We start from the raw sequence: 18,898 nt of genomic DNA on the forward strand, positions 1-18,898 counted from the left end.
CAATGCCTCCTCATTAGTTATATGATCTACCCATCTAATCTTCAACATTCTTCTGTAGCACCACGTTTCAAAAGGTTCTATTCTCTTCTTGTCCAAACTATTTATCGTCCATGTTTCACTTCCATACATGGCTACACTCCATACAAATACTTTCAGAAACAACTTCCTGACACTTAAATCAATACTCGATGTTAAAAAATTTCTCCTCCTCAGAAATGCTTTCCTTGCCATTGCCAGTCTACTTTTGATATCCTCTCTACATCAACCATCACCAGTTATTTTGCTCCCCCAAATAGCAAAACTCCTTTACTACTTTAAGTGTCTCATTTCCTAATCTACACTCCTGGAAATGGAAAAAAGAACACATTGACACCGGTGTGTCAGACCCACCATACTTGCTCCGGACACTGCGAGAGGGCTGTACAAGCAATGATCACACGCACGGCACAGCGGACACACCAGGAACCGCGGTGTTGGCCGTCGAATGGCGCTAGCTGCGCAGCATTTGTGCACCGCCGCCGTCAGTGTCAGCCAGTTTGCCGTGGCATACGGAGCTCCATCGCAGTCTTTAACACTGGTAGCATGCCGCGACAGCGTGGACGTGAACCGTATGTGCAGTTGACGGACTTTGAGCGAGGGCGTATAGTGGGCATGCGGGAGGCCGGGTGGACGTACCGCCGAATTGCTCAACACGTGGGGCGTGAGGTCTCCACAGTACATCGATGTTGTCGCCAGTGGTCGGCGGAAGGTGCACGTGCCCGTCGACCTGGGACCGGACCGCAGCGATGCACGGATGCACGTCAAGACCGTAAGATCCTACGCAGTGCCGTAGGGGACCGCACCGCCACTTCCCAGCAAATTAGGGACACTGTTGCTCCTGGGGTATCGGCGAGGACCATTCGCAACCGTCTCCATGAAGCTGGGCTACGGTCCCGCACACCGTTAGGCCGTCTTCCGCTCACGCCCCAACATCGTGCAGCCCGCCTCCAGTGGTGTCGCGCCAGGTGGAAATGGCATGGCAAGCCGTTCCACAGGACTACATCCAGCATCTCTACGATCGTCTCCATGGGAGAATAGCAGCCTGCATTGCTGCGAAAGGTGGATATACACTGTACTAGTGCCGACATTGTGCATGCTCTGTTGCCTGTGTCTATGTGCCTGTGGTTCTGTCAGTGTGATCATGTGATGTATCTGACCCCAGGAATGTGTCAATAAAGTTTCCCCTTCCTGGGACAATGAATTCACGGTGTTCTTATTTCAGTTTCCAGGAGTGTAATTCCCTCAGCATCGCCCAACTTAATTGGACTACATTCCATTATCCTCGCTTTGCTTTTGTTGATGTTCATCTTATATCCTCCTTTCAAGACACTGTCCATTCCGTTCAACTGCTCTTCCAAGTCCTTTGCTGTCTCTGACAGAATTACAATGTCATCGGCGAACCTCAAAGTTTCTATTTCTTCTGCATGGATTTTAATACCTACTCTGAATTTTTCTTTTGTTTTCTTCACTGCTTGCTCAATATACAGATTGAATAACATCAGGGAGAGGCTACAACCCTGTCTCACTTCCTTCCCAACCACTGCTTCCCTTTCGTGTCCCTCGACTCTTATAACTGCCATCTGGTTTCTGTACAAATTGTAAACAGCCTTTCGCTCCCTGTATTTTACCCCTGCCACCTTTAGAATTTGAAAGAGAGTATTCCAGTCAACATTGTTAAAAGCTTTCTCTAAGTCTACAAATGCTAGAAACACAGGTTTGCCTTTCCTTAATATAGCTTCTAAGATACGTCGTAGAGTCAGTATTGCCTCACGTGTTCCAACATTTCTACGGAATCCAAACTGATCTTCCCTGAGGTCAGATTCTACCAGTTTTTCCATTCGTCTGTAGAGAATACGCATTAGTATTTTGCATCCGTGGCTTATAAAACTGATTGTTCGGTAATTTTCACATCTGTCAACACCTGCTTTCTTTGGGATCGGAATAATTATATTCTTCTTGAAGTCTGAGGGTATTTCGCCTGTCTCATACATCTTGCTCACCAGATGGTAGAGTTTTGTCAGGACTGGCTCTCCCAAGGCCATCAGTAGTTCTAATGGAATGTTGTCCACTCCCGGGGCCTTGTTTCGACTCTTTCAGTGCTCTGTCAAACTCTTCACGCAGTATCATATCTCCCATTTCATCTTCATCTACATCCTCTTCCATTTCCATAATATTGTCCTCAAGTACATTGCCCTTGTATAGGCCCTCTATATACTCCCTCCACCTTTCTGCTTTCCCTTCTTTGCTTAGAACTGGGTTTCCATCTGAGCTCTTGATATTCATACAAGTGGTTCTCTGTTCTCCAAAGGTCTCTTTAATTTTACTGTAGGCAGTATCTATCTTACCCCTAGTGAGATAACCCTCTACATCCTTACATTTGTCCTCTAGCCATCCCTGCTTAGCCATTTTGCACTTCCTGTCGATCTTGTTTTTGAGATGTTTGTATTCCTTTTTGCCTGCTTCATTTAGTGCATTTTTATATTTTCTCCTTTCATCAATTAAAGTCAATATCTCTTCTGTTACCCAAGGATTTCTACTAGCCCTTGTCTTTTTACCTACTAGGTCCTCTGCTGCCTTCACTACTTCATCTCTCAAAGCTACCCATTCTTCTTCTATTGTATTTCTTTCCCCCATTCCTGTCAATTGTTCCCTTATGCTCTCCCTGAAACTCTGTACAACCTCTGGTTCTTTCAGTTTATCTAGATCCCATTTCCTTAAATTCCCACCTTTTTGCAGTTTCTTCAGTTTTAATCTACAGTTCATAACCAGTAGATTGTGATCAGAGTCCACCTCTGCCCCTGGAAATGTATTACAATTTAAAACCTGGTTCCTAAATCTCTGTCTTACCATTATGTAATGTATCTGAAACGTGACAGTGTCTCCAGGCTTCTTCCATGTATACAACCTTCTTTTATGATTCTTGAACCAAGTGTTAGCTATGATTAAGTTATCCTCTGTGCAAAATTCTACCAGGCGGCTTCCTCTTTCATTTCTTAGCCCCAATCCATATTCACCTACTACGTTTCCTTCTCTCCCTTTTCCTACACTCGAATTCCAGTCACCCATGACTATTAAATTTTTGTCTCCCTTCACTATCTGAATAATTTCTTTTATTTCATCATACATATCTTCAGTTACTTCGTCATCTGCAGAGCTAGTTGGCATATAAACTTGTACTACCGTAGTAGGAGTGCGCTTCGTGTGTGTGTGTGTGTGTGTGTGTGTGTGTGTGTGTGTGTGTGTGTGTGTGTGTGTGTGTGTGTCTATATATATATATATATATATATATATATATATATATATATATATATATATATATATATATATTAGTGGCAAACATTCCACATGGGAAAAATATATCTAAAAACAAAGATGATGTGACTTACCAAACGAAAGCGCTGGCAGGTCGATAGACACACCACACAAACATACACACAAAATGCAAGCTTTTGCAACAAACTGTTGCCTCATCAGGAAAGAGGGAAGGAGAGGGGAAGACGAAAGGATGTGGGTTTTAAGGGAGAGCGTAAAGAGTCATTCCAATCCCAGGAGCGGAAAATCTTACCTTAGGGGGAAAAAAGGATGGGTATACACTCGCACACACACACATATCCATCCACAAATATACAGACACAAGCAGACATATTTAAAGACAAAGAGTTTGGGCAGAGATGTCAGTCAAGGAGGAAGTGCAGAGGCAAAGATGTTGTTGAATGACAGGTGAGGTATGAGTGGTGGCAACTTGAAATTAGCGGAGATTGAGGCCTGGTGGGTAACGGGAAGAGAGGATATATTGAAGAGCAAGTTCCCATCTCCGGAGTTAGGATAGGTCGGTGTTGGTGGGAAGTATCCAGATAACCCGGACGGAGTAACAATGTGCCAAGATGTGCTGGCCGTGCACCAAGGCATGTTTAGCCACAGGGTGATCCTCATTACCAACAAACACTGTCTGCCTGTGTCCATTCATGTGAATCGACAGTTTGTTGCTGGTCATTCCCACATAGAAAGCTTCACAGTGTAGGCAGGTCAGTTGGTAAATCACGTGGGTGCTTTCACACGTGGCTCTGCCTTTGATCGTGTACACCTTCCGGGTTACAGGACTGGAGTAGGTGAGGGTGGGAGGGTGCATTGGACAGGTTTTACACTGGGGACAGTTACAAGGGTAGGAGCCAGAGGGTAAGGAAGGTGGTTTGGGGATTTCATAGGGGTGAACTAAGAGATTACGAAGGTTAGGTGGACGGCGGAAAGATACTCTTGGTTGAGTGGGGAGGATTTCATGAAGAATGAATCTCATTTCAGGGCAGGATTTGAGGAAGTCACAGGATTTGAGGAAGTCATATCCCTGCTGGAGAGCCACATTCAGAGTGTGATCCAATCCCGGAAAGTATCCTGTCACAAGCCCCCACAGAACGTATCTCTGGCTACGTAGATCAACACCTTCAACCATTACATGCAGTCTCCCATCCTTCATCAAAGACACCAATAACTTTCTCGAACGCCTCAAATCCTTACCCAATCTATTATCCCCAGAAACCATACTTGTAACCATTGATGCCACTTCCGTATACACAAATATTCCGCACGTCCAGGGCCTCACTGCGATGGAGCACTTCCTTTCATGCCGATCACCTGCCACCCTACCTAAAACCTCTTTCCTCATTACCTTAGCCAGTTTCATCCTGACCCACAACTTCTTCACTTTTGAAGGCCAGACATACCAACAATTAAAGGGAACAGCCATGGGTACCAGGATGGCCCCCTCGTACGCCAACCTATTAATGGGTCACTTAGAGGAAGCCTTCTTGGTTACCCAGGCCTGCCAACTCAAAGTTTGGTACAGATTTATTGATGACATCTTCATGATCTGGACTCACAGTAAAGAAGAACTCCAGAATTTCCTCTCCAACCTCAACTCCTTTGGTTCCATCAGATTCACCTGGTGCTACTCCAAATCCCATGCCACTTTCCTTGACGTTGACCTCCATCTGTCCAATGGCCAGCTTCACACGTCCGTCCACATCAAACCCACCAACAAGCAACAGTACCTCCATTATGACAGCTGCCACCCATTCCACATCAAACGGTCTCTTCCCTACAGCCTAGGTCTTCGTGGCAAACGAATCTGCTCCAGTCCGGAATCCCTGAACTATTACACCAACAACCTGAAAACAGCTTTCACATCCCGCAACTACCCTCCCGACCTGATACAGAAGCAAATAACCAGAGCCACTTCCTCATCCCCTCAAACCCAGAACCTCCCACAGAAGAACCACAAAAGTGCCCCACTTGTGACAGGATACTTTCCGGGACTGGATCAGACTCTGAATGTGGCTCTCCAGCAGGGATATAACTGCCTCAAATCCTGCCCTGAAATGAGATCCATCCTTCATGAAATCCTCCCCACTCCACCAAGAGTATCTTTCCGCCGTCTACCTAACCTTCGTAATCTCTTAGTTCACCCCAATGAAATCCCCAAACCACCTTCCTTACCCTCTGGCTCCTACCCTTGTAACCGTCCCCAGTGTAAAACCTGTCCAATGCACCCTCCCACCCTCACCTACTCCAGTCCTGTAACCCGGAAGGTGTACACGATCAAAGGCAGAGCCACGTGTGAAAGCACCCACGTGATTTACCAACTGACCTGCCTACACTGTGAAGCTTTCTATGTGGGAATGACCAGCAACAAACTGTCGATTCACATGAATGGACACAGGCAGACAGTGTTTGTTGGTAATGAGGATCACCCTGTGGCTAAACATGCCTTGGTGCACGGCCAGCACATCTTGGCACAGTGTTACACCGTCCCGGTTATCTGGATACTTCCGCCTCGACTGACATCTCTGCCCAAACTCTTTGCCTTTACAAATGTCTGCTTGTGTCTGTGTATGTGCGGATGGATATGTATGTGTGTGGGAGTGTTTACCTGTCCTTTTTTCCCCCTAAGGTAAGTCTTTCCATTCCCGGGATTGGAATGACTGCTTACCCTCTCCCTTAAAACCCACATTCTTTCGTCTTTCCCTCTCCTTCCCTCTTTCCTGACGAAGCAACCATTGGTTGCGAAAGCTAGAATTTTGTGTGTATGTATGTGTCTGTTTGTGTTTCTATCAACCTGCCAGCACTTTCGTATGGTAAGTCACATCATCTTTGTTTTTAAATATATTTTTCCTGCATGGAATGTTTCCCTATTATATTCATATCATTAATTTGAACCCAACAATCATGTTTGTTATTGTCACTGTTGCATTTCAAAATCTTTTCTGTCGTCTTTATTTCCCTTTCTGTTTTTTTGCCAGTAGTTTCACTTTGTATTCACCTTCTCCTTTTTAGCGTAATCTACTATACAATTTTATGCCGCCGATATATACTCAATAATACGTAATACGTAATAATACGTAACCCACTTCCAAACCATAACCAAAAAAAAATTTTTTTTCTGCTTTCAACACTACCGCCACTATAAAATCCACCGTTTCTAGTTCACAAACAGTTCCTTTCACCTATTAAACAACCATTTCAGCCAGTTCTAATAACTTTCGCTTTATTTCCATTTCCGTTTTTTCACACATCATTGATAATTTTTAGCCGCTTCCCACAGGTTTTAACGTCATTATTTCTTCATCAGACAATTGTTAGCCTCATTCTCATAATCTGCCACCACAAAACCACTCCTTTTAATACATTTACACGTAGTTTTTTCGAAATTTTCCCGAATTTCTCCACCCTTTAACGTGTTTTGGCGGCAACACAACCACCTAACCTTTATGCACATCGTTGTCTACCAACCCAAGTTCACCACAGGATCAACACAGCCCAGCTTTAACCAACACTTTTTCGCCTTTTTTCACACCAGATCTCCAGTTGCTTTCTAGTTCACCTTTATCTCTCCCCATATATATATTTTTTTCATTTTCATTTCAGCCTCATGTTACACTTCCACCTTCTAATACCATGTCACCCTCACAACACCCCCACAACGACCCCATTAAGTTTTATTTACATTCCCTCCGCAAACATGCCTTCGCCCTAGCCAGATTACGCTCCCATATTTTATTTTCTCAGGCTTGTCTGACATTTGGCATTACCCCCAAAGGCCTCACACTTAAAGTTCCCATCTCTGGCTGCAACCCTTCTTTCCATCAGTCCCTATACCAGTTCCAAACTGAACAATCCATTGCCCTCACCCACCGAATCCTTCACCTACACATCAACTCAGCCAATGAACACACCTGTCAACTCCTATCCTTAATAAAAGTCCTCAATCTTTCCTCTCCCACATCCACACCGGCTGTTCAGAGTATCCTCCTACAGGCCAACCACAAATTAGAACAGCATGCCACCCTCCACCTTGAAAAACTATCCAATCTCCTGGTTTCCCACCTCCGGAAAGGCAACTCACTCACCCTTCACAACCTTTCCAGCAAACCTCAACCTCCTCTCATTGCACACAAACCCAGTCTCTCCCATCTACTCAATCTCCCACTTCCAGCTCCACTCCCTCTAAAAACTCAAAATTCCAATCAACACAAGCTGGAACCACAACACCCCAATTCAGTAGTTAACCTTTCCTCCAAACCTCTCTCCCAATCCAAAACCTCTGTCCTATCCAAAGGCCTCACCTTCAGCCCCACTCCCAGATTTAACCAAACAGCCCTCGTCAAAGATTTACTGTCCTACACCCGTACTCTCTGCTGGAAATATCAATTTGCCACGAAGAAAAATGATCCTAATCCTACTCCTAATGATCCAACTCCCCAAGACACTATCCAAATTGAACCCTGCCTGGAACAGTTCCGTTCTCCGTCACAGCGGGACCCACCTCCTCTTCCTCAAAATCACCCTCTCCTAACCTTCCAGGAATTTCTGACTTCCAGCCTTGCCTCTCAATCCTTCTTAAAAAACCTTAATCCTAATCCCAACATCACCACTGCTGAAGCCCAGGCTATCCGTGATCTGAAGGCTCACTGATCCATCGTCATTCTTCCGGCGGACAAGGGTTCCACGACCGTGGTACTCGATCGTCGGGAGTATGTGGCTGAGGGACTGTGTCAGTTTACAGACAACACCACATACAAAGTTTGCCAAGGTAATCCCATTCCTGATGTCCAGGCGGAGCTTCAAGGAATCCTCATAACCTTAGGTCCCCTACAAAACCATTCCCCTGACTCCATCAACCTCCTGACCCCACCGACACCCCGTACCCCTACCTTCTACCTTCTTCCTAAAATTCACAAACCCAATCATCCCGGCCGCCCCATTGTAGCTGGTTACCAAGCCCCCACAGAACGTAACTCTGCCTATGTAGATCAACACCTTCAACCCATTACATGCAGTCTCCCATCCTTCATCAAAGACACCAACAACTTTCTCGAACGCCTCGAATCCTTACCCAATCTATTACCCCGGAAACCATACTTGTAACCATTGATGCCACTTTCATATACACAAATATTCCGCACGTCCAGGGCCTCGCTGCGATGGAGCACTTCCTTTCACGCCGATCACCTGCCACCCTACCTAAAACCTCTTTCCTCATTACCTTAGCCAGTTTCATCCTGACCCACAACTTCTTCACTTTTGAAGGCCAGACATACCAACAATTAAAGGGAACAGCCATGGGTACCAGGATGGCCCCCTCGTACGCCAACCTATTCATGGGTCGCTTAGAGGAAGCCTTCTTGGTTACCCAGGCCTGCCAACTCAAAGTTTGGTACAGATTTATTGATGACATTTTCATGATCTGGACTCACAGTGAAGAAGAACTCCAGAATTTCCTCTCCAACCTCAACTCCTTTGATTCCATCAGATTCACCTGGTCCTACTCCAAATCCCATGCCACTTTCCTTGACATTGACCTCCATCTGTCCAATGGCCAGCTTCACTCGTCCGTCCACATCAAACCCACCAACAAGCAACAGTACCTCTATTATGACAGCTGCCACCCATTCCACATCAAACAGTCCCTTCCCTACAGCCTAGGTCTTCATGGCAAACGAATCTGCTCCAGTCCGGAATCCCTGAACCATTACACCAACAACTTGAAAACAGCCTTCACATCCCGCAACTACTGTCCCGACCTGATACAGAAGCAAATAACCAGAGCCACTTCCTCATCCCCTCAAACCCAGCACCTCCCACAGAAGAACCACAAAAGTGCCCTACTTGTGACAGAATACTTTCCGGGATTGGATCAGACTCTGAATGTGGCTCTCCAGCAGGGATATGACTTCCTCAAATCCTGCCCTGAAACGAGATCCATCCTTCATGAAATCCTCCCCACTCCACCAAGAGTGTCTTTCCGCCGTCCACCTAACCTTCGTAACCTCTTAGTTCACCCCTATGAAATCCCCAAACCACCTTCCTCTCCCTCTGGCTCCTACCCTTGTAACCGCCCCCGGTGTAAAACCTGTCCAATGCACCCTCCTACCACCACCTACTCCAGTCCTGTAACCCGGAAGGTGTACACGATCAAAGGCAGAGCCACGTGTGAAAGCACCCACGTGATTTACCAACTGACCTGCCTACACTGTGAAGCTTTCTATGTGGAAATGACCAGCAACAAACTGTCGATTCGCATGAATGGACACAGGCAGACAGTGTTTGTTGGTAATGAGGATCACCCTGTGGCTAAACATGCCTTGGTGCACGGCCAGCACATCTTGGCACAGTGTTACACCATCCGGGTTATCTGGATACTTCCCACTAACACCAACCTGTCAGAACTCCGGAGATGGGAACTTGCCCTTCAGTATATCCTCTCTTCTCGTTATCCGCCAGGCCTCAACTTCCGCTAATTTCAAGTTGCCATCGCTCACACCTCACCTGTCTTTCAACAACATCTTTGCCTCTTTACTTCCGCCTCTACTGACATCTCTGCCCAAACTCTTTGCCTTTACAAATTTCTGCTTGTGTCTGTGTATGTGCGGATGGATATGTGTGTGTGTGCAAGTGTATACCTGTCCTTTTTTCCCCCTAAGGTAAGTCTTTCCGCTCCTGGGATTGGAATGACTCCTTACCCTCTCCCTTAAAACCCACATCCTTTTGTCTTTCCCTCTCCTTCCCTCTTCCCTGATGAAGCAACCATTGGTTGCAAAAGCTAAAATTTTGTGTGTATGTATGTGTCTGTTTGTGTTTCTATCAACCTGCCAGCATTTTCGTATGGTAAGTCACATCATCTTCGTTTTTAAATATATTTTTCCCGCGTGGAATGTTTCCCTACACACACACACACACACACACACACACACACACACACACACACACACACAAAATTTCAAGCTTTCGCAACCAACTGTTGCTTCGTCAGGAAAGAGGGAAGGAGAGGGAAAGATGAAAGGATGTGGGTTTTGAGGGAGAGGGTAAGCAGTCATTCCAATCCCTGGAGTGGAAAGACTTACCTTAGGGGGAAAATAGGACAGGTATACACTCGCACACACACACATATCCATCCGCACATACACAGACACAAGCAGATATTTGTAAAGGCAAAGAGTTTGGGCAGAGATGTCAGTCGAGGCGGAAGTACAGAGACAAAGATGTTGTTGAATGACAGGTGAGGTATGAGTGGCGGCAACTTGAAATTAGTGGAGGTTGAGGCCTGGTGGATAACGGGAAGAGAGGATATATTGAAGGGCAAGTTCCCATCTCCGGAGTTCTGATAGGTTGGTGTTAGTGCCTATCTACCAGCGCTTTCCCGTTTGGTAAGTCATGGAATGTTTCTTTTTAATATATTTTTCCCATGTGGAATAAGATTCCAAGTGGGAAAAATATATCTAAAAACAAAGATGATGTGACTTACCAAACGAAAGTGCAGGTAAGGATAGGTATACACTCGCACACACACACACACACACACACTGTGGATGGATGTGTGTGTGTGTGTGTGTGTGTGCGCGCGATTGTATACCTGTCCTTTTTTCCCCCTAAGGTAAGTCTTTCCGCTCCCGGGATTGGAATGATAATAACTAAAGATTTTTTGCTTTAAAGTGAGCTGACTAGTCGAGAAAATTAATATGAAAAGTTAATTCCATTGTTCAACTTATATACTCATGTTTTAACATTCAGCGAGTCTAATTCCACTGAAAATTAATATTGTTAAAAAAGAGAACTTCACAAAAGAATTTAATTGTAAATCAAAATTGAATTAAATATCATTTTGATTAAGGTCCATCACGTAAGTCGGCAACAATCAACATTACCAATCAATTTCTGTAGTAAATAATAAATTAAATTACAATGGCTGATGGACACAAGACCATTTACAGGGCCATGCCATTTTTAGGGAAGAGCCTCAGATCATTCTCACTATGCTCTCACTACTGGACCCTCATAATTCCCAGTTTCCAGCCCAAGGCTGGTAGAATACTGGCATTCTGTTGTGGGCACAATCATTTGCGACTATCTGACCTGGGTTCTAGCCACCATCTGGAAACCAAAAGCCACTGGATGCATGGGGTTTCTGCTGAGGACCAACTCTGGAGGTGCTGTCCCACAGGTTGCCTTTGGCATGATCACCTGTTCTGTACAATCTGTGGCCCCAACTTCATCAGCCACAACTGCCCTGGTTCTTCATCACCAATGGATCATCCCAAGTCAAGAGATCACATTTTTAAATAGTTTCCCTCTCTTCCATGTCAGATTTTGTTCAAGTATAGTACGGGTACAGATATAACTTTAAATGAACTCATGCAAAATTTGAGCTCATAATAAGCAGTATGTTGGAAACTGTGGCCCTATATTTGAGAAGCTCTTGGACAAGGAGGCAGTGAAAGCAAGCAAGCTCAAATGTTTGAATCTTTCTTAATAGATAGAAACAGCAATTAGGAACCTCTTTTTCTTCAGATCCTCATTAAATCCACATTTTAGATTTAAAAACAAACTTGAATGGTTTAATTATCATTGTGTTTATAAAAGGAATGCTAACCCACTGGAATTAGATCATGGGAGAAAAAGCCGTATTACAGGCTCAACAATTTAATTACAATATTTAGAGAGAAATTATGGAAAGAAAAATGGAAAGAGTTACAAAGTACCCAGTGTAGATACAACTTTTAACTCTTTGTTAATCATATCTCTTCAGCAGCATGACTAATGTTTTTGTTACATAGAGGAAAAGAAATATAATAAAGGACACCTGAAACTGAAGTGTCTTATGCCAGGAAGAGACAGTTATACTTAATTCAAAGGACATGGAATAAAGAGTCTAAATTCCATTACTGTGTATATCTTAAATACACTTCAGTTATTATCAATAATGTGACAAATGTATCACTAATTAAGTATAGAACACTATAAAAATAAAGCAAATATGATATGGAGCATTTTTAAACAAGAAAAGAATGAAAAGAAAGAAAAATGAAACTGAGTTCCCAGATAACGTGACAAGAATGATGACAACCCCAAATGGCTTCACAAAAATAATCATGCAACATTAAAAAGTAACATGTTGTCTGCATTTGTACAGCACAGCTTTCATTCCACAGTCTTTTTCAATATGTCAATGGAGTATGACATTCAACAGATTGCAGTAACAGTAAAACACTTTTATCACAGTTATCTGTGGGCTGGTTTACAGTTTTGGGAATGCATAGGGTTAAGCAGTGATACAGTGGGCCCGTACGTACTACAGCAAGGCCTCCCTCATGGAAGGGTTCTCAGCCCAGCACGCTGATTTTGAAATTTCTCTATCATCAATTGATAATTATTGCAATATGCAAATAATATATGACTTTATTCTAAAGCTACATCATTACAGGATGCTTGACATGTACTAATCATGCTCTCATAATACTGGACACTTGGATGATAAAAACCAATATTGCAAACAATCATATTTTTGTTCACGATATGTACTACCAGTTGCTACAGAGATGATGCTGGAAGGCCATATGATATCAGCAAATTCAACTTATTATTCTACGTACTTTCATCTCATTATGATTTTCTTCAGAAAAAGTACGCTATTTTCATAAGTGTCTGGCTGAACAAGAAACATATTTTGAGGAGTCCTGCTTGAGTAAAACACAATCTCTAACAATGGAAAGTCCAGACTGGAATACCAACAAGATTATGAAAATGACATATTTGCGATCCAGCATAAAGATGACACATCGAGTTGCAGATAAGCATGACGAAAAGACTGTTATTTATACGCTTTCAGCCAAAGCCTTCTTCAGAAAGGAAAAACACACACACATTCACACAAGCGCACACGCACACACACACACACACACACACACACACACACACACACACACACACACACACACACACACATAAAAACCACTATCTCTGGCTGTCTGGTCAGAATTTTTGATTCCGGACAGATGAACAGATGATAAGAGATTGCAGTCATGTGTGTTTGTGTGTGTGTGTGTGTGTGTGTGTGTGTGTGTGTGTGTGTGTGTGTGTGTGATGTGCTTGCTTATGGGAATGTGTGTACATTTTTCTTTTCTGGAGAAGGCTTTGACTGAAAGCTTATATGTAACAATCTGTTCATTCTGCCTGTCTGCGGCTCCATGTGGTGTCTTTAGGTTGAGAAGCAAAACACAATTAATTATTTTTGTCTCCCATGTGGCATCTTTAGGTTGAGAAGCAAAACACAATTTATTGTTTTTGTCTCTTCAGTTACACATCTTCTGGGGTGTTACACCATCATAAGTGGGCTTGATTCTGCTCAACAGTATATTACATTATTTCTTTTTCTGCCTGCCTTCTGCAATACAGAAAAGATTATACTGTTTGTCATCTGAAATTTCATTGTTGGTGACATTTATCATGTCAAGCACATAGTTAGTTGTTGATATCTATCAACTATCTTTGAATATTTTATATTGCCCAGAAACACATCTTATGGGCATGCCTTTGTCCCTGTAAGCCTCCTAGAACACATAAGAATTTTGGCTCAGTGTTACTTGATTGTTCACTATACCTTGATTCTCAATACAACCTCAACATTCGTTCATTCTGGGCATGATCTACCCATGCAAAAGGGCCAGTAGCCACTGAGTTAAGTTTCTTAGCTCATGTTACATTCACCATGACTGATTCTCCCCTCCATCCTTTCCCATTGATGGGGAAAAATTAACTTTCTTGCTTGTAAGAGACACACTGCATAGATATTACTTATTCTTGTTTAATACTGTAACATATAAAAATATCTACATCCTTCTGATATGGTCCATCTACTATTTGCTTCACATTGAGATAAAGAACAGACCTGTAATTCATGCTCCAGCTCCATGAGATAAATATTGATGAGAAAAACTCAGCTAAAGCATAACCAAAAGCAGCATAAATATTAGCTGAAGAAGACTGAAGGGTAGCTGACTCATCTGCCATCAGCTCATTTATGGGTGATTTTGTAGTGGTCTTCTCTGGAATGTTATTCTTGCCAGTTGATGTTATCAAGAAAGAGACCTATGGGAAAAAATATATACTAGAATATAATTTCTGTAGAACAAACAATGATATAAGAGATATATGAGAGAAATATATAAGATATAAGAATATTTTATCTATACAGGAGAAGTGAGTTTTTATCACAGATTACATGGACAAAATTTAACAATCCTGCTAGATAACTAAACATAGAATGATGAGCTACATTTTTAAGAAGCAAAATTGTATTTTGTTGTAATTTGAAAACAACAGATCCCCATTGATAGTACGGTACTAATGAATATATTCTTCTGGCTGAATTAGATTCAACAGCAGAAACATCATCTCATTCCAGTTAGTACAACTTATTTTTGTGAGAAATGTAAAATTTGGAGGGAGAAAATATGTATAATTTTTTTGTACATGAAAGGAAATGTAGTAGTTATTCTCATTACAAATTCAAACCCTATTCACATTTGCTTAAATGTATTGTTATGAAAACATTGTGTAAACTGCACAATGACAAGTACTTTAATATTAATTATTTCTATTTTATGTCTTTGATCAAGAGAACAAATGCAATTTTTATTTTGCCTTGTGCATTTTACAACATCACAAGTAATAGTATTTTACCAAAAGGAAATTTGACGTATCATTCAGATCACGAGACTATGAGATGAAACTGAAATTAAACAACACCATACTGCTGACTGGAATCCTTTGGAAATCAGTAATCGGATTATGATCTGAATTTCCCACACACAATAATTTCTTCACCTTTTGATGTTGCACTTAAATACTTGAATGCATGATGAGTATAACTATATGATAATAATATTAGGACCACCTTTTGCATGGAAAACCTCTTTTGCAAGGAACTGAGCGTTACTTCAGGAGAATAAAATAGCTTTAATAGTTCCACCAATGCAGATAAAATGGCTAAATAATACCCACTTTCAAAATTGTGGAGACCAGCAATAGGGGCATACGCAGGTATCCCATGCATTAGGAAAAGTTACATTTTTCCATTTACTAGTACAAAACAGAGCTAAAGCAACTCACCATCAATTTAATAACACTATTCTCAGAAGTCATTTCTAAATATTTTTTTTCTGATGTGTATGGGGTAATTTGGAAGTTTTAAACCCATTCAAACACTTGCCAAATCAAGTACAATAACTCTGTACCCTGATGTTCTCTGAAATAAACATTGCAATTGTATTGTCCTGTTATGAATGTTTAATGAAGATCTAAAAGTTGTAAAATTATCTTCAGAGGATGAAATTCTGAGTACTTCTGATAAACACACATAATAACACACACAACTATCCTTGCTTTCAAAATATTATCTCATTGCTCAGACAAGAAAGAAGGTAAACTGTGGAAGGCTCTAAAGGAGGGACAGGTCACTCAGTTCATAGGATGAGAAGGACTAATATATTGTAAGGACAGGGTCCCTCTCCTCCTATGATGAGAGTATCGTCTTTCTGTCCCAAGCAAAGAGGTGACAGTTCTGAAGGCAGGACTAGTTTTGTGTAGTTTTATGTGTCTACCTGCTGTACTCAGAATTTTGCCTCATAAAATTAAGTACAGGTTAGTTTTCACAAGTGGTTTGCACATTTTTACACACAATATTGCGTCCTGCCAACTGTTGGATTTTAAATTTTGTTTACAGTGCATCCTTCACTGGAATACGCTCCATGTAGGCTGCAGTTGCATTTTGTTTATTTGCATCCCACAGGTCTTTAATACTGGTGCCCAGTCATTACCTACTACTATGCAGAGGACCATGATACATAGAAAATAATAACACAAAAACCTTTCAGTAATTTAAAAACTGAATACATAATCGTGTTATGTCACCATTCATCTTCAGATGACTACAAAAGAAGGACGTACAAGTACATCATCACATAATTTGAGTATTCATTTTGAATAGTTGCAATTAAATGAATATTTGAGTATTCAAAAGCTTTACTGAAAGAAATTGAGGAACAAGTATCAGATTATTTGCAAGTAATTACATTTTGATAAAAAATTAATGTAAACTGGCTGCTTCTGACAAAGACAGATTATTCTAAGCAAAATAAATCAGAAGCGATTGTTTTTGAACTGTTTTGAGGGCTAATTTACACTATTTAGGCATATAATTAGACATATGAAAGTCCAATTCTTTTACTTATTTAAAAAAAAAAATCAGCACTTTAATGCAGTTTTACACAAATATCTGTGTGTAGGCAAAACTGTCACATTTTCTAACTAACTTGTAGGATTTAAATTTTCATATGTAGTTTGTACACACATGTGCAAGATAAGCTGTCAGTTCTTCAGCTTTTTATCTCAGAGACCAGAGTAGTATAACTAAATAACTGAAGCTAAGTATAGTAAAATGAATAGCAGTTTCTCTTAAGGGAATATGCTTTGATGATCAGTAATAACTATTTACATTTCTTTGATTTGATCATGACTAGATTTTTACTGTTGTTAAAAATAGCAACATTGATTGCTGTCATCTTACAAAACCTGTTATCATGTTTAAACAATAGAAACTCCAGGTAGGAATATCAACAATGTAGGAAAAGACAGATTGCTACTAACCATTAAGAACACACATTAAGTTGTAAACAGGCACAATTAAAAGACACTTCTATAAAGCTGTCACCCACAGCCTTCATCAGCAAAAAAGAAACACACACCATTCATGAATTACTTTACAGTAAGTAGCAATCTGTCTTTTCCTACATTGTTGGTATCATGGTTATGCGTGTAGCAGACAAAACACTAGTGCAGTATGTTCCACAACATGGAATGTATCTGCCATTTGTAATTTATTTTTTGATTTGTGTAATGATGAACATGATAGAGTAAGGGAATTGCTCTCTCTTGAAACACAATTTCAAAAGTGGAGACATTCTTACAGCAGATAGCTGCACATAAAATATCACACATTAAGTTCCCTTGTAATGATTTGCATGTGAAGGACTACATCAGTGGGTTTCTATTAGTAGGTCAGGTATGACTGTAGATCAGCAAAATATTGCAATGACCAAAGGTGAAATCAAAAGGAAATAGCTTTTTGTATATGGCTTACGCGTTCTTGTCTTGCCTAACATTATAAAAAAAATATTTCATTGATGATAATTTTAGTAAAACATGACCACTATTCACTAAGTCATTTGCATTGTTTTTGAATATATCAAATGAGTCTCTCAACAATAAAGAAATAATATTATGACACTGCTGACTGGGAAACCTGAAGGGGCACATTCAGCCACCTAATTGGAAAGGTTTAGCATTCAGCATGCACAGTGGTGCAGTCCCTCTGCAGACCGTGAGATTTGTGTCTCAACTGTAATGAATGAGGGGACTGTTATGAGATTTTATGAAGTTATAGTGTTGTTAATTAATGTAAAGGATGCTGCTGTTACCCTTTTGAACTTCGTTTGGTCCACAGAATTCTACAGAGTAACTGGAGCATCCTTTTCATTAATTAAACAAACAGTTCTGGAGCACACAGAGAAACTGATAATATTAGTGTTGTGTTTGTGTTATCGAAGACAATAAAGGGAAGACAGAGGGGGAGACTCAATGCTGTGATAATTTCTTCCACCACCAGTATTTGAACTGGCTACCTTCAAACTGAGTGCCACTGCACCTTCGTGTGTTAGTGACATCAGTTACACAAATTAATAATTTTGCAGCTATAACAGAAAAAAAGTGTCAGGTGTGCTAATCCTGTTGCTATTGTGCAGTTAGAAATATTGTAAATAACATATAAATGATTTTCATAGGAAGAAATTATACAAATTATACAGAGGCAAAGTAAACAACAGACCAGGACAGATACCAATAATATGATTAACAGAAATGGGAAAGGAGAGAGAAATTATGGAAAAGAGAATAAGAGAAAGGAAGTAAACATCAAGCATCCAGTGACATAAGGTAATGCATCTCAGAGAACACTATCCACAGTTAATAACAAAAAAGATTACAGAAATGCTAGAACACATTTGCTCTTAAACAAAATAGATTGTAATACAACAGTGGTTTACCCTTGTCTTTGCTGAGGTAGAATAAATTGTAATTGGTAAAGGCAGGAAATAACATGAGTGAGCATAACTGACCATTGCTGGCCTTCAGGAGGAGGAAAGTATAGTACTGCTGACAGACACATATAAAGGTAAAAGAAACACACTATCTAGCTTTCAGAGCTAAATTTCCTTCACTAGGAAGGAGAGACAGATGGTGATAGCTGGAGGAGGTTAAAAAGATACTGCAGTTCACTCAGACCCCAGGATAAGAAGGAGCCATCTGTAATGAGGACAATGGTAGACAAAGATTAAAAATCTAGGTAGTCAATCCCTTTTACTTTTATGTGTGCCTCTTGGCAATACTGCGCATTTGATCTCTTGAAGTAAGTATTTACCAGAAACTATCTGTCATAATTTACTAACTTACTTGATTGTATTTTCCTTTGATACAT

At 41.2% G+C, this 18,898-nt stretch overlaps 1 protein-coding gene across 1 annotated transcript in view; it reads right to left on the reverse strand.

Annotated features, from left to right (window-relative positions):
• The window catches only part of LOC126455676 (ATP-binding cassette sub-family C member 12-like), a 518,625-nt gene that overhangs the window by 436,005 nt on the left and 63,722 nt on the right, over positions 1-18,898 (reverse strand). The window contains exon 6 of the mRNA XM_050091443.1: positions 14,255-14,454. Within this exon, the coding sequence (XP_049947400.1) occupies positions 14,255-14,454 (200 nt within the window). The remainder of the gene's footprint in view (positions 1-14,254; positions 14,455-18,898) is intronic.

This window comes from Schistocerca serialis, chromosome 2 (assembly GCF_023864345.2).
Source record: "Schistocerca serialis cubense isolate TAMUIC-IGC-003099 chromosome 2, iqSchSeri2.2, whole genome shotgun sequence".
NCBI lineage: Eukaryota > Metazoa > Arthropoda > Insecta > Orthoptera > Acrididae > Schistocerca > Schistocerca serialis.